At 40.6% G+C, this 16,251-nt stretch overlaps 1 protein-coding gene across 8 annotated transcripts in view; it reads left to right on the forward strand.

Moving 5' to 3' along the window:
- The window catches only part of KAT6B (lysine acetyltransferase 6B), a 201,310-nt gene extending 185,357 nt beyond the window's left edge, over positions 1–15,953 (forward strand). For all 8 annotated transcript variants that reach the window (XM_042961103.1, XM_042961102.1, XM_042961101.1 and 5 more), the window contains 5 exons: positions 4,055–4,286; positions 4,589–4,748; positions 5,357–5,734; positions 8,455–8,746; positions 11,833–15,953. In XM_042961103.1, the coding sequence (XP_042817037.1) occupies positions 4,055–4,286; positions 4,589–4,748; positions 5,357–5,734; positions 8,455–8,746; positions 11,833–14,360 (3,590 nt within the window). In that variant the 3' untranslated portion in view covers positions 14,361–15,953. The remainder of the gene's footprint in view (positions 1–4,054; positions 4,287–4,588; positions 4,749–5,356; positions 5,735–8,454; positions 8,747–11,832) is intronic.
- The last annotated feature ends 298 nt before the right edge of the window (positions 15,954–16,251 follow it).

Raw genomic sequence — 16,251 nt, forward strand, 5'->3', positions numbered from 1 at the left:
CCATTTTCCAATTACAAGTCTCCTGATCACAGAATAAGTGCTGTTCACCTGCACCTCTAGCTCACAGACAATTTAAAGGTAATAATTTCACCAGCAATTAATTATACTGCAGCTACTGGGATTTGTCCTCCAAACACCACTTTGTTTTTAGTCTGAACAGCCAGGTTTCCCCAGAGATAGTTCTGGTTTTCTGATTCAGAGTGTCCTCCGTTAAGGAAAGGTGTGAGAGGGGCACCTGGCTGGCTCAGTCATTTGAGCGTCTGACTTCGGCTCAGGTTATGATCTCACGGCTCATGAGTTCTAGCTGCGTATCGGACTCTGTGCTGACAGCTCAGAGCCTGGGGCCTGCCTTGGATTCTGTGTCTCCCTCTCTCTGCCCCTCCCCTGCTTGTGCTCTGTCTCTCTCTCAAAATAAATAGACGTTAAAAAGAAAAGGAAAGGTGTGAGAGCACCATGAGAATCTGTTCACCAGGGGTGTAGTGTACTTGTTTCAGATCTTCAGGATAATACACCAGCTTCCAAGATAAGTGCTTTTTATTTCCCTGCACCTTACATCAATTATTTGGAATCTTTTTGGTAAGTTAAATTTAAGAGCTGTAACATTAAATCACCACATCACTATAATTACTCAACAACTAAATGAACTAAATGTTCTTACCAAAAATTGTTCTGTCAATTGGCTATATAGTAATTCTGATTTGAGGAGCCTAAAAAAAGTAGAAGGAAACAAAAGATGGCTAGAAATTCATTATTTAAATCATTCCGTGTTAAAAGGTCAGAGTAGTGAAGTGCTACCAGCTACAGCCTTTTTTTTTTTTTTTTTAATGTTTATTTATTTATTTTTGAGGGAGAGGGAGAGAGAAAGAGACAGCATGAGCAAGCAAGGGGCAGAGAGACGGGGAGAGAGAGAATCCCATGCAGGCTCCGCACTATGATTGCAGAGCCTGATGCAGGGCTCAGACTCACACACTGTGAGATCGTGACCTGAGCCAAAATCAAGAGTCGGATGCTTAAACGACTGAGCAACCCAGACGCCTTCCCAGTTACAACTTTTTTGAGGGAAAGTGCTGCAGGTAAAATTTAAATTCTGTATTACAGCAACCTAGTCCACCTATGGAGTAGACGTGGACATTTTTTCTTCTAAGCTATCCATTTTAACACATTACAAGTGATTTCACTTAACTGGTAAGGAATCAGAAATTTACCTTTGGTCATTCTTATTTTGGAGATGAATTGCATTTAATCTAAACATTTCTCCTTTTGGAGGAGACTTCATGGACTCATAAATGGCTCTCAGCTTAATGCAAGTTCTTTCCATTGCTATAAGCCCCTCGAGGGTCTCATGAGTCAGAGAAGGAAAAACTAACATCAGGCAATGCAGTGATGCCTTTGGACCATGGCATTGTGTGGTCTGAAATGCTGGTGCACATCATCCCTGAAGACCTACTTGATGTTTTCTAGTTGGAGTTTTGGTTTGCAGTTTTTCTTCCCCAGCACCCAGGAAATTACCACTTGCTGGCAGGTGTTGGTAACCTTCCTGCTTTTTTTTTTTTTTTTTAATTTTTTTTTTTTTTTAACGTTTATTTATTTTTGAGACAGAGAGAGACAGAGCATGAACGGGGGAGGGGCAGAGAGAGAGGGAGACACAGAATCAGAAGCAGGCTCCAGGCTCTGAGCCATCAGCCCAGAGCCTGATGCAGGGCTCGAACTCACGGACCGTGAGATCTTGACCTGAGCTGAAGTGGGAGGCTTAACCGACTGAGCCACCCAGGCGCCCCAACCTTCCTGCTTTGTAGCCTTCACTAGTGCCATACAGAGTTGTTTGCTGTGAAAATCCAGTGGGCTTCCCGGGCTCAGTGTACACATGCTCCCTGCCACCACCTCCCCAACCCCCTTCAAGTCCCAGGACTCTCCCGTGGCAGTGTCAGTCACAGACTGCAGATTGTGTCCGAGAGTGTCCCAAGAGACAGCCACTTAGCGAGGTGGGAATTGCAGGTGCTGAAAAGTTTATGCCTAAAGGCTCTCCACAGACCCCAGGTTGCCTGAGAGTTCCAGTGGCCTGACCAATTTAGGCTGAGGCCATGATAAGCTATATTTGTACTGCCTCGGGGTGTGAAAACATGAGCAGCTGTATAAAGTATGTTTTGGGGGGATTTTGGCTGAGCCCAGGGTAGAGACTGAGGGAAGAGAAGACAGAACAAAGAAATCCATGTGCTTCCTGGGTAAGACTGCTCATAGTAGAACCTAAGGTAGGAAGGGCACATACCGCCTTCTGACCACTTAAGTTGTATAGAAAGCTTTCTGTTGAGCTGAGAGACTGAGGCTTTCTGTCCCTAACTGGGAGGTTCAGATAAGAACCAGTGAGGGACTGGGGATCAAGAGGATAGTTCCACAGCCATGATACTATGGTCCTCTCCTCTCGCAGTAGTACAGAGCCGGGTCCTCCAGCCAACTGAGTAGATTTCTCAGCATGTGCCAAGCACTTAGGAGGCAGGTGATGGATGTGCCAATTATCTGTGCTCTGGGGTTTGGGCACCCTTTGTACTTGAGCGACAGAGAGCTCTTCTCCATATTGACAGGGCATGATCTGGGCTGGATTCAGCACCGTGGTCATCACTGTTAGCATTCCGGACACACTGCTCTTGAAAGCCTCTGGATGCAGCTGAATGACGTGTCGACAGTGGTTTGACTGTAAAATTTTGTGGTGCTTGTTTACATTCAATCAAATACATTACTCTTAAGCATGAGTTAAAGAGACAAATAAGTCAAAAGACTGCAGGAAAGCCTAAAGTTAAATTTATGCTTATTCTTTATCATGGCATTCAGATTAAAACCATCAAAATGCAAAATGCTGTGGTTACACCCCTATAGGGTGTAGGTCAGTTTGGGTTTCTTGTTCTATATTTCTGCATTATTTACAGTGATTTTGAGAGGCAGGAAAATGCATCAGAGGCTTGATTTTGTCCTTCTAAGAAAAAATCCAAAATTCAGAAAATTCTTGAGAATGCAGCCATTTTGGAAATGTAGATAAAGAAGAAAAATGCTGAAGATTTGGGTGGTTTACAGAGCAGCATGATTTTGTAATTGCTGCCACCTACTGTATGTGGTTGATGTTTGTTTAAATTTAGGAAGTTCATGAAGGTGAGGCTATTGAAATTGATAATTAGAGCAAGGTAGACATCATTAGTTTACAGCATTCCTTCTCTACTCCATAAGTGGCTCTTAATTACCAAGACAGCCGCCAGCTTTCATTCATTACCTTCAAGTGGATTTAAAGTTTTAAATCATTTAAAAAATCCCTTTGCCAAGAACCTTCACAGTAATGCTGCAGAACGCATATTCAGAAGCTTACCATGCTCGGGGATTTCCTGAGTATACATAAAACAGTTTGTTTTAAGGCGGTTGTTTTGTTTTAATTTGTGGGAGCAACATTCTGGGGTTGGATTATAAATTAATTTACATGAAAGAGGTGAAAATAGAGCTAGTAGAGCTGATGTGAGTTGCAGCAGTCGACTTAAAAGACATTCTTTTATTAGTCCTAAAACAAAGCTTCAGATCAGCCGGCTAGTTAAATGTAACAAGCAATATAGAATCTGAGTCAACAGAGACCCTTCTCTTTTATTAAGATCCAGCTGTCAAAGGGTCATTAGGTCCTTCCTGTGGAAAACAACTTGCCCATTAATGTTTAGGGTGGTCCCTTGACAGGATTTCTAAGTGCCTGACATTTCGATTTTGAGAAAATCTAAAGCTGGTGGGAAACTTGGATGTTGAAATTTATCAGAAGTAACGTCCTCAACCTTAGCTTTGTTAAATATGCCATGACGTATATTTGAAATGCAGCCTCTAGCAATGTGAATTGACTTACAGTGCTACTGTAAAGGATTCATAAGCATAAACTTCATGGAGATCAAATCACTATAACTGGGAAGAGACTGCATACATAAAGTTTGATGTGATGTTTTTACCTTATTGCTACTTATATTATTTTGAGGGGCCCCTATCCCAATGTCTAAAAACACCACAGTGAAGTCATCTTTGGCTTTTTCTGCCCTAGGCTATTTGCTTTCTAGAAGAGAAGGCCAAGCAGGGTCTCCTGAAAAGCCACTCTCCGATCTGGGCCGTCTCTCCTACCTGGCCTATTGGAAAAGTGTCATCTTAGAATATCTCTACCACCACCAGGAGAGGCACATCAGCATCAAGGCGATCAGCAGAGCTACAGGCATGTGCCCACATGACATCGCCACCACTCTGCAGCACCTCCATATGATTGACAAGAGGGATGGCAGGTGAGTACCGATGCCGGGGCATCACTGGCTGCCTCTCAAGCATCTTATACCAGAAAGTGTCCCAGGAGTTAGGTGGCCTCATTCCAGTTTAAGATAAGAGGTTCCCCCAAAGGTGTTATCAAAACCTTTCTCCTAAACAGAAAACAGGAAATGATACTGTTTGCTGGTCAGATTTCAATTTGCTATATTTTTCATTGATGAGCTCTCTGATTTTTCCTAACCTAGTAGCATTTGTCAACGTGTGTAGGTGAAATGAAATTTCAGCTTTTGATTGCACTTTGTTCTGCCTCATCACATTACAGATTTGTCATCATTAGAAGGGAAAAGTTGATACTGGGCCACATGGAAAAGCTGAAAACCTGTTCCCGGACCAATGAACTTGATCCAGAGAGTCTAAGATGGACCCCAATTTTAATTTCTAATGCTGCAGTTTCTGAAGAAGAGCGAGAAGCTGAGAAAGAGGTAATGATTGACTTCATCTGCCTAAGTTGTGTGACTTCACTCCTGCAGCATTCTTAGGCTGAGAAAGTCATTAACATCGTTGTCAAAGGCTTGGTTATGTAGAAAGAGCTTGTGAAATGATATGGCACTAATTTATCCTAACTGAGGTTGCATGGTAAGACATGATAATTTTATTGAATTGAGTATGAAAAATGAAACATTTATCATTGATCACAAAGCAGCATTTTTCACTACTGACAGCATGTAATCAGATCACATTTGGTGCTGAGCTCCAAGGCTGCAATGTCAATCGATTCTTTGTGTTTATGAACTTGCTTAAAGTGCTCCATGCCAGTGAGCATGTAATGTAGTGATAAAGGACTCAAATCAATTCGCTGCATCATTAATACTGCTAAATATCCCATGAAACCCAATCTTCTTTGATTTGTTATCCTAACTGATGCAAAAGAGTCCTGAGATGATGCAGCTGGAATGTTGCTTGGCTGGCTGACTGTTCTGTTCAGAAACAACTTAAGAGATCCTTTGCCTTTGATCCTTAGAGGCTGTGTCTTAACTGCCCTTTCACTGGCCCACCATTTTTACCCTCCCCCCCCCCCCACCCCACTTAGGCCGAGCGGCTAATGGAACAAGCTAGCTGCTGGGAAAAGGAGGAGCAAGAAATCCTGTCCTCTAGAGCGAACAGTAGGCAATCACCTGCAAAAGTACAATCGAAAAATAAATATTTGCATTCCCCGGAGAGCCGGCCAGTGGCAGGGGAGCGAGGGCAGCTTATGGAGCTGTCTAAAGAGAGCAGTGAAGAGGAAGAGGAGGAGGAGGAGGAGGAAGAGGAGGAAGAGGAGGAAGAGGAAGAGGAGGAGGAAGAGGAAGAGGAGGAGGAAGAGGAGGAGGAAGAAGAGGAAGAGGAGGAAGAGGAGGAGGAAGAAGAAAATATTCAGAGTTCTCCTCCAAGATTGACTAAACCACAGTCAGTTGCTATAAAGAGAAAGGTATGTGTGTTTAGATTTTCAGTGAGTCAGTTTCAATCAAATCTTATTTGTCATTGCAAACATTCTATTAGTATTTGTTTCACTCTCTATTCTTTAGAAGTAGTCTGTTTGTATTCAGTCCTGCTGATCATATATCATCATCCTTTATCTTACAGTCATGATTGTGTTTACTTTTTGAGGTTAGTGCTGTTTTGTTAAAGTGGGGACAGGCGGGCTTCCTAGTCTAGTAGTTACTGCCACCTGCTGGTTTGTGGGACTAGAGAAGTCAGGCTATGCGAACAGAAAAGGACCCTGGAGAGCACTTCAACCACCCTTCAGTGTGTTTTGATGAAAACACCAAAGCCTAGGAAGGCTAGGAGACTTGTCCAAGGTCATACAGCTCCACAGAGATGGAGCTAGGACCAGTTGAGTGCTCAGACTCCAACCCCAGCACTCCTGATAATATTATTTATCGTAATATTCTATATTATATAGATTATATTATTTTATATTATATAGATGTAAATAAATTTATTCTATATTATGTAGATAAATAACATTATATTATAATATTCTAACAATTCTATGCGAAGAACAAGAAAAATATTATCAGAAAAATATTAATATTTTTCTTGTTTTTCGCATAGAATTGTTAGAAGGTACTTCAGGCTCTCCATACTGATGCTGATGTTTTGCATTGGTGGCCAAGTACACAATTTCTCATAGCCTGGTGGTCACTGTAGATATACCTTGTGCACAAGGTAAAAAATTGATCTTGTCTTTAGGTGATTGTTTAACCCAGATCTGATATTTTTGTCTTCAGTATCTATCTGTGACATAGTAAGGAACCAGATATTATTAGTATAGCTAAGACTTACAGAAATAACACAAGTGGCAGCTCCGCCCCAAGGCCATCCTATGTACTGTGCGTCAAAGAACCTGCTGTTGTAAATCCCAGCTTGGTGCGCTTTCTTCTAAGCCTGATAGCCTTTTAATGGAAGGGCAGCTGTGGGGAAGGGGTAGAAAAGAGCTCTCCATAAAGTAAACTTTAGACTTGTGAGTAATCTTGGATTTCTTACCAGACAAATGTATTCAGGTATTATGTATACTACAAAAGAAATCTGTTTTAAAAACAACAAAACCAGGATTATCCAAGGTACGATATGGACTCCCATCATATAAATTGATTCAATTTAAAGAAAAGTAGTTCTTTGGGGTGCCTGGGTGGCTCAGTCAGTTAAGCGTCTGACTTTTCGGCTTGGGTCATGATCTTGCAGTTCATGTGTTCAAGCCCCGCATCAGGCTGTGTGCTGACAGCTCAGAGCCTGGAGCCAGCTTCAGATTCTGTGTCTCCCTGTCTCTCTCTGTCCCTCCCCTGCTCACGCTCTGTGTCTGTCTCAAAAATAAACAAACATTAAAGAACTAAATAAAACTAGTTCTTTACATTGGTTGTACTCACGTTTGGGAAAATTAGTGAGTTAGGGAGGGCAGGCCAACTGGGAGTGTTAATAACCATAAATGTTAATTACAGAATATGATTATCAGGTTTATATGTGAACATTCAGAGAGTTAATGTGAGCAACAGTAATTCTTGGATACAGTTTACTTAGACTTTGAGTTTTTGTTGTTGTTGTTGTTGTTGTTGTTGTTCTTTAGAGAGAAAGAGAGAGACAGAATATGTGAGCAAGGGAGGGGCATAGAGAGAAGGAAAGAATCTCAAGTAGGCTCCATGCCCAGTGCATGGGGCTCAATCTCATGAACCGTGCGTGAGATCATGACCTGAGCCGAAATCAAGAGTCGGGACACTTAACTGACTGAGCCACCCAGGCACCGTAAGAGTTTGAGTTTTAACCAAGCATATTGAACCTTCTTTGCAATATATTTTAAATAATTTTTCAGGCCCACTATTGACACATTCCATTTAAGCAGCAAATCTGTTATTCCTATATTTTAATTTTGTTTCATTAAATGCTTTTTTGCATGGGCAAAAGTATTTTATAATTGCTACCAACCTGTAGTACAATCAGAAAAAAATTTTTCGTATCTTCTATAAATAGGACAGATTTCACATGTCTTTTAATTTTTTAGATGCCTTGTATAATAAAATACTTTATAAAGTTGTCAGTTGCTGACATCCCTGTAGTCACCAATACATGACTCTCTTAACATTTTAAACATTAAATAATCCTTTCTTCTAGTACCCTATCTTCTTCCCTTTTCATTGTTCCTGAAGTCTTATGAAATAGGGAACAATTAGGTTAACCTTGTATGCCATCAAACTTCCTGTAGCATTTTGCATAGAGAAGGTGCTCCTTGAACAGTTATCAAGTATTAAATGAGTGACCCAGTGGCTAGTTGGTTATTGCAACATTTATGGAAACATCTGTGTCCATGAGGACTTAATGGCTATAATGTAGAATATTGAAGTCTGCAAGTACCATAGGAAAATATATTCTAGAAAAGCAAACCTTAGCTTTTTAAAGTCTACAGTTCAGCTGCAGTGATGTTCCCTCTCAAAGCATCTTCTTGAGTAAACAACTGTTTTATTTGGAAAACACTTGCCTGTGTAGTTGGAGCCCGAGAGGGATGTTAAACATCAAATGGAAGGTTAAGTACAAAGGCATTACAGAAGTCTTTACGTGTAAGATTCTGAGACATGCCTTCAGTACATGTTTGCTGCATATCAACTCAACCATTTAATTTCTCATGAGCTCTTATGTATTGTTTGGAATTAATTTCAGCGGCCTTTTGTACTAAAGAAGAAAAGGGGTCGTAAACGCAGGAGGATCAACAGCAGTGTAACAACTGAGACCATTTCCGAGACGACAGAAGTACTGAATGAGCCCTTTGACAACTCAGATGAAGAGAGGCCAATGCCGCACCTGGAGCCTACCTGTGAGATTGAAGTGGAGGAAGATGGAGGGAAGCCAGTCCTGAGAAAAGCATTCCAACATCAGCCTGGGAAGAAAAGAAAAACAGAGGAAGAGGAAGAAAAAGACAATCATTGTTTTAAGAATGCTGACCCCTGTAGAAGTAAGTGGAAGAATTATAAAAATCTTATCCTTGTGAATATCTTGTGTGTTACTGCCAAAAGGCAGGCACCTGAAGTTACACCCAAAGGCATCTCTGAGGTTGTGTCGACCCACCAGGAATAAGTGCTCATCTGTCTATTCTCATTCATAAAAGGTTCTATCCCTTCTTCCTGGAATTGAATTTTATTTTAAATAACTTCTAAGGCCAGAACATTCCTCTAGGTGGGTTCATCTTAGAAATTGGCTTATCCTCAAAAACTTTGAAGTCTCTCAGTAAGAAATACACTGCGTCTCCTTGATTCTACTAAGTACTTTTTTTCACATTAAATATTTCCAGAATCAGGGTTTATATTACTGTGAGCACTGAATGCAATAATTTCTTTTTTCCTATAAAAAATCGATGGCACATCTTATAATTAGTGGTGTCTTAGGATATATTATTATCAAGAATCATTTCAACTCACCCACACCATCAGTATTAGCTTTGATAATATAGGATAATGTAGAAATCAGGAAATTGTCCTTCCTTTTAAATTACTAATTCAAAATTTGCTGTTGGCAGAGATACCCCACCCCATCCTCTAAAAACAAATACTAACACCAGTGAATCAACTTTGATATCCAGTTTAAAAGCAACCATTCCTTGCCTTTTGGGCTGGGAACTTAAGCTCCCAGCTGAATCATGAGGATTTGTGGGGCAATCTATCCACTCTACAGCTGAAATGACTGTATTTAAAAACTTATTCCAACATCTCTTCCATCTAGGAAGAGGCCATCTCATTTCTTTGGGAACTGCAGGTATCTCTCTTGCTTTTGAAAAGTCACAACTTTAAGGGCATGAGCAAGCATCTTCCTGACTTTTATAATTGATAGGTATACTATTACTACATACAGTAGTGTCCTGAGGGAATAACATCTTGCCCGGGGTATAAAGAATCTCAAGCCTTCCCCCCCGCCACCCCATTTCTTTAAACAAACAAACAACAACAACAACAAACTATAGCAAGTCACCATTTTTTGTGTGGACATTGAGCCTTATTTCCAGTTCTTAACTCCCTTCTCAGGAGCCTGTAAATGAATCATCACTACCTTTTATTCTCCACTTTGTGCCATTTGTCTTTAAAATCCTAAGTGGCCATATTACTTCTGATTCCTTTCAAGATCTTCTTTCTTAAAAAATTAATCATCAGAAAACTCATCTTCTGATTTAGAGAGGTGTTCCTACAAAAGCTGTAGGTCCAGTAACATGTGGACTCCAGGGGCACTGGCATGGTTATTACTGTGAATAGAAATGAAATCATTTGAGCATCTTGCAGTGACTGTTAATTGGGTGTTGTACTTTGAACTTCTGAAGGAATCCCTCTACATCACTTACATGTTCTCAGCTAGCCAATTTGTTTTTTTTTTTTTTCTTTTTTTTTTTTTTTTTTTTCTTTTCTTTTTTTTTTTTTAATTTTATTTTATTTATTTATTTATTTTAATATATGAAATTTACTGTCAAATTGGTTTCCATACAACACCCAGTGCTCATCCCAAAAGGTGCCCTCCCCAATACCCATCACCCACCCTCCCCTCCCTCCCACCCCCCATCAACCCTCAGTTTGTTCTCAGTTTTTAACAGTCTCTTATGCTTTGGCTCTCTCCCACTCTAACCTCTTTTTTTTTTTTTTTTTCCTTCCCCTCCCCCATGGGTTTCTGTTACGTTTCTCAGGATCCACATAAGAGTGAAACCATATGGTATCTGTCTTTCTCTGTATGGCTTATTTCACTTAGCATCACACTCTCCAGTTCCATCCACGTTGCTGCAAAAGGCCATATTTCATTTTTTCTCATTGCCACGTAGTATTCCATTGTGTATATAAACCACAATTTCTTTATCCATTCATCAGTTGATGGACATTTAGGCTCTTTCCATAATTTGTCAGCTAGCCAATTTGAATGTAGTACTTACAGGTAAGTTTATGGGTAATCCTTTTATTACCTAAATGAGCTAAGGCTTACCCTGCTCTGCACTGACTGGATTAGAAATCCCTCCATTCTGACAAAAAAAGATCTCTGTTCCATATTGAATGTAAAATCTTCTGTTTGTTCTCCACAGTAATGTTTGTAATAAGGCTGTTTTTCTTTGTAAAGCTTTTCCTTTACATTGACTCCTCCAGGAGATGAGTTTGAGCTTTAACTTTCTAAAGGTCTCATGAAGACTTAGGTATTTTATATTTGCATTTATTCATCTATTTATTTGTTTGCTTGCTTATATTTCTACAAATATACTTACAAATTGGTTTATATTCATATGTGTGTAAAGGTACAGTAAAAATAATATTAGCTGAGTTAAAATGAACATGACAGTTTTGGTTTGTTTCTTATTTACTTTAATATTCAAACCTTACATTTGAGCAACAAATTGATCAAAATACAATGTGGACAGAATTAGTGATAAAAAGAATGCCAGTTGTTTAAATATCCAATTGTTTCATGGTAACTACATCATAGTTTGTATCATGCAAAAATGATGATCCTCTAGTATAGATAACAGATGCATTTGTATTTTGGAGTTATGTCTTCATTTGTTTCGGAGGTACACAGTTTATTCTTATGTCAGAGAGAACATTCAAATCAAAGTAAATAATGTCATCCGAGATCATTTAAATCTAGTAAATGTCCACAAACAGAAATTTACTTTCTCAGGACAGATATGTGAGTTAGGCTTCTATTCATTTTACATTGTGGAATGAATTCCAGGCTTTTACATCAGAGAATGTCTTATTTGTTAAACTCAAATAAGAGTATTATAGTTGTCTGTATCCGTGTGCTTTCTATAAAAAGCACAACTTTCTGTCGGAGGTCGGGAGGGAAGGGGAGAGAGGGAATATACAAGACATATTACTTTCCCAGACCTGGACTGTTTACTCGGTTTATAGCACAATATGATTCTGTATTCGTTTTGATTATGTCTTTATTATCAACTCTTGAAATCAAAAGCAGTGTTTACTGATTAATTGAAAAGAATGAATTAAAGTTGTTCAAGGTTATGCTTTCTAAGACTTTGTTTTTCTTCCTCTCGTTTCTCTCTGTCTCCTCGCTAAGACAATATGGATGATGATACAGATAACTTGAAAGAAGGCAGTAGAGACAATCTTGAACCTCTAAAGTGCAAACAAGTGTGGCCAAAAGGAACAAAACGTAGTCTATCTAAGTGGAGGCCAAACAAAGAGAGGAAGACCGGATTTAAACTGAACTTGTACACCCCGCCAGAAACACCCATGGAACCTGATGACCAGATAACAGTAGAAGAACAGAAGGAGACTCCAGAAGGCAAAACCAGCCCCACTCCCACCAGGATTGAGGAGGAAGTCAAGGAAGCCGTGGAACCCCTGCTGCCTCGGGATGAAAACACAAGGGATGAAACATGTGCACCGATAAGTCCAAATAAATCACCAGGTGAAAAACCAGAAGATGATCTAATCAAACCCGAGGAGGAAGAAGAGGAGGAGGAAGAAGAGGAAGAGGAGGAGGAAGAAGAAAATGTAGAAAAAGACCCAGGTGGTGCTAAAAATCAGGAAAAAGAGGAACCAGAAGTCTTCACGGACAAAGAAGACCCTGTTCCTCTGGATGATCATGAAGAGGAGGAGGAAGAGGATGAAGAGCCATCTCACAATGAGGGTCATGATGCAGATGATGAAGATGACAGTCACATGGAGTGTGGAGAAGCAGAGAAGGAAGAACGCCCAAGAGAATCCTTTAAAGAAGTACTAGAAAACCAGGAGGCTTTTTTAGACCTTAGTGTCCAGCCTAGTCATTCGAACTCAGAGGTCCTAATGGAGTGTGGCGTTGACCTTGCAGCTGCGTGTAACAGTGAACCTAAGGAGCTTTCTGGAGACACTGAAGCTGCACCTGAATCTGATGAGGAACCCCCAGAAGAACAGGCACAGAAGCAGGACCAAAAGAGTGGCGAAGAAGTGGATTCTGAGTTCAAAGAGAGAAACACGACGGCCATGGAAATTGACTCTGAGACCGTTCAGGCAGTTCAATCTTTGACCCAGGAGAATAGTGAACAGGACGACACTTTTCAGGATTGTGCTGAGACTCAAGAGGCCTGCAGAAGCCTACAAAACTACACCCATGCAGACCAAAGCCCACAGATAGCCGCCACTCTAGATGATTGCCAGCAGTCAGACCACAGTAGCCCAGTTTCATCCGTCCATTCCCATCCTGGCCAGTCAGTACGTTCTGTCAACAGCCCAAGTGTCCCTGCCCTGGAAAACAGCTATGCCCAAATCAGCCCGGATCAAAGTGCCATCTCCGTGCCGTCTTTGCAAAACATGGAAACCAGTCCGATGATGGATGTCCCGTCAGTTTCAGATCATTCCCAGCAAGTCGTGGACAGTGGATTTAGTGACCTGGGCAGTATCGAGAGCACAACCGAGAACTACGAGAACCCTAGTAGCTATGATTCTACTATGGGCGGCAGCATTTGCGGAAATGGCTCTTCACAGAACAGCTGCTCCTATAGCAACCTCACCTCTAGCAATCTGACACAGAGCAGCTGTGCTGTCACCCAGCAGATGTCCAACATCAGCGGGAGCTGCAGCATGCTGCAGCAAACCAGCATCAGTTCTCCCCCAACCTGCAGCGTCAAGTCTCCTCAAGGCTGTGTGGTGGAGAGGCCTCCGAGCAGCAGCCAGCAGCTGGCTCAGTGTAGCATGGCCGCTAACTTCACCCCACCGATGCAGCTGGCCGACATCCCTGAGACTGGCAACGCCAACATTGGCTTATATGAACGAATGGGTCAGAGTGATTTTGGGGCTGGGCATTACCCACAGCCATCAGCCACCTTCAGCCTTGCCAAACTACAGCAGTTAACTAATACACTTATTGATCATTCATTGCCTTACAGCCATTCCGCTGCTGTAACTTCCTATGCAAACAGTGCCTCTTTGTCCACACCATTAAGTAACACAGGGCTTGTCCAGCTTTCTCAGTCTCCGCACTCTGTCCCTGGGGGACCCCAAGCACAAGCTACAATGACCCCACCCCCCAACCTGACTCCTCCTCCGATGAATCTGCCACCGCCTCTTTTGCAACGGAACATGGCTGCATCAAACATTGGCATCTCTCACAGCCAAAGACTGCAAACCCAGATTGCCAGCAAGGGCCACGTCTCCATGAGAACCAAATCGGCATCTCTGTCACCAGCCGCTGCCACCCATCAGTCTCAGATCTATGGGCGCTCCCAGACTGTAGCCATGCAGGGTCCTGCACGGACTTTAACGATGCAGAGAGGCATGAACATGAGTGTGAACCTGATGCCAGCCCCAGCCTACAATGTCAACTCTGTGAACATGAACATGAATACTCTCAATGCCATGAATGGGTACAGCATGTCCCAGCCGATGATGAACAGCGGCTACCACAGCAATCATGGCTACATGAATCAAACACCCCAATACCCTATGCAGATGCAGATGGGCATGATGGGAACCCAGCCATATGCCCAGCAGCCAATGCAGACCCCGCCCCATGGTAACATGATGTACACGGCCCCCGGACATCACGGCTACATGAACACGGGCATGTCCAAACAGTCTCTCAATGGGTCCTACATGAGAAGGTAGGCAACATGGGCAGTCACAAGATCCCCCTGGGCATCACTATTGGATTGAATCTGCACAAATACCTTCGAAGAGTACGATTTCAAAACCAGCAATTGGTGTGAATGCAAAAACATTTGTTGGCACCATTTATTTAAAAAAAAAAAAAAAAAGCTGTATGCAGCAGAAAGCCTTATACAAGTTGTTTTTCTTTTTTTCCTTTTTCTTTTTTTGGTATCTTTGTTTCTGTTACTTTTATATGAAATTCTCTGCAAAGGAAGGCCTCTCTGGACTACAATTTGAAGGCAGCCACTTGTTGTGCCTGCTTCCATGAAATGATGTGGATATCAAGCCCCGCCCCACCAAATTATCTGTTTTAATACTGAACCTAGAACTTTTTTTTTTCTTCCCTGTCCACTCCATGTAAATGCCTTTAGCATTTCAGTTATTGTATATTTTGTTTAAGGTGACACTTCAGCATGCCGCTAATGTCTTTGTTAGTGACAGTGCATTTTGTAGTACTGTACAAGTGTTGTGCTAACAGTAAGCCATTTCTTAAGTTTTTTGCCTTGATTAGGGTGCCCTAATTTGAGGGTTTAAAAAAAATTATATTTTTGTTAATTATAAAACTGTAAAGAGCTATAAAAGCTATTCCCATTTGGTTAGTCAAAAGGGGTTTTATTGCTAAATGTTTGGTGTAAAGTTGAGACCCTTTTCCATTTTGGTGACAGATTTCTTTGGGGAAAAAAGGCAGCTTTCTGTTTTATAAATGCAGACTTCTGTTTATTGAATGAAGCATATCTCAGTGTTTATCTGTCAGGTTTTGAAACATTTCATATATGTCCAAATACTTGGCAGGATTTAAAAAAAAATAGTGAATTTGGTGTAAAGTTGCTATTTTATGGAAATGCCTCTAACTTTACATTTTCATTCCATCTGTAGATTTTTCTATCTTTATAAAATATTGGAGTTATTTTTTAAGGAAAAATAGAGAAGTAGCTTGTGAATAGCTCAAACTAAGCTTACAAATCGCATGTAAAAAAGCAAAAAAAAGTTATTTGTGTCTGTTTATATTGCTTCCTTTTTTGTAGCCTTTGTACCTGTACAGGGTGACTGTAAGGGCCAAGCAGGAGAGGCGTAATCCTTGTATAAAATAGGAGCCAGCGACACTCTTGTATTTATCTGTTCTCTTTTTAGTCAGTCACTTCAAAAAAAAGAAGAAAAAAAACAAACAAAAAAAAAGCTGTACATTTTAACATAAAATAAATTATGATGAGCCATTTTTAGCCTCTTGTGTCCTGTCATATTATGATTGATAGAGAATGACCAATGGAACTGTATCATGTGTCACATCTCAGAACACATACACATTTTGGGAAAATAAATTATTTAGTGTAAATTGGAGTTATGAGATTTTCTGATTTGTTTTGACTTTGGGGGAGGGGGTTGGCAATAAATAAGAGTAATATCTAATAAAACCATCACATATACCAAATACCTATTTAATAAATTAATTTATAATGGATTTTAATGCTTTTCATGAAAGTTTATTTTATGCTGGTGCATACCTTCTGTATGCCAATCATTGTCTTTAAAATAAAGTGAATTTGTTTTTTTCTTTTTGACTTTGATCTTCATTTGCAAAGGGATCCTATACAAATATTCAGTTGCCTCATCTGTACAGTCTGTGTAAACACCCCTAGGGCCTTAGCACAGTGGTAGCAAACTTCATTTTTATAAAAGTTAATACCAAAACACCCCATTTGGGATTGTACGTTTGAAAAATCATCTCAAAAAAAAAAAAAGGTGTGAAAGTTTTGCTCTTGTGAATGAATGATTGGATGTTTTCTTTAGAGTCTAAAGTTTAGACCAAAACCAAAAAGTCATTAACTGACTGTTAAAACAGTTTATTATT

This window comes from Panthera tigris, chromosome D2 (genome assembly GCF_018350195.1).
Source record: "Panthera tigris isolate Pti1 chromosome D2, P.tigris_Pti1_mat1.1, whole genome shotgun sequence".
NCBI classification, from domain to species: Eukaryota; Metazoa; Chordata; class Mammalia; order Carnivora; family Felidae; genus Panthera; species Panthera tigris.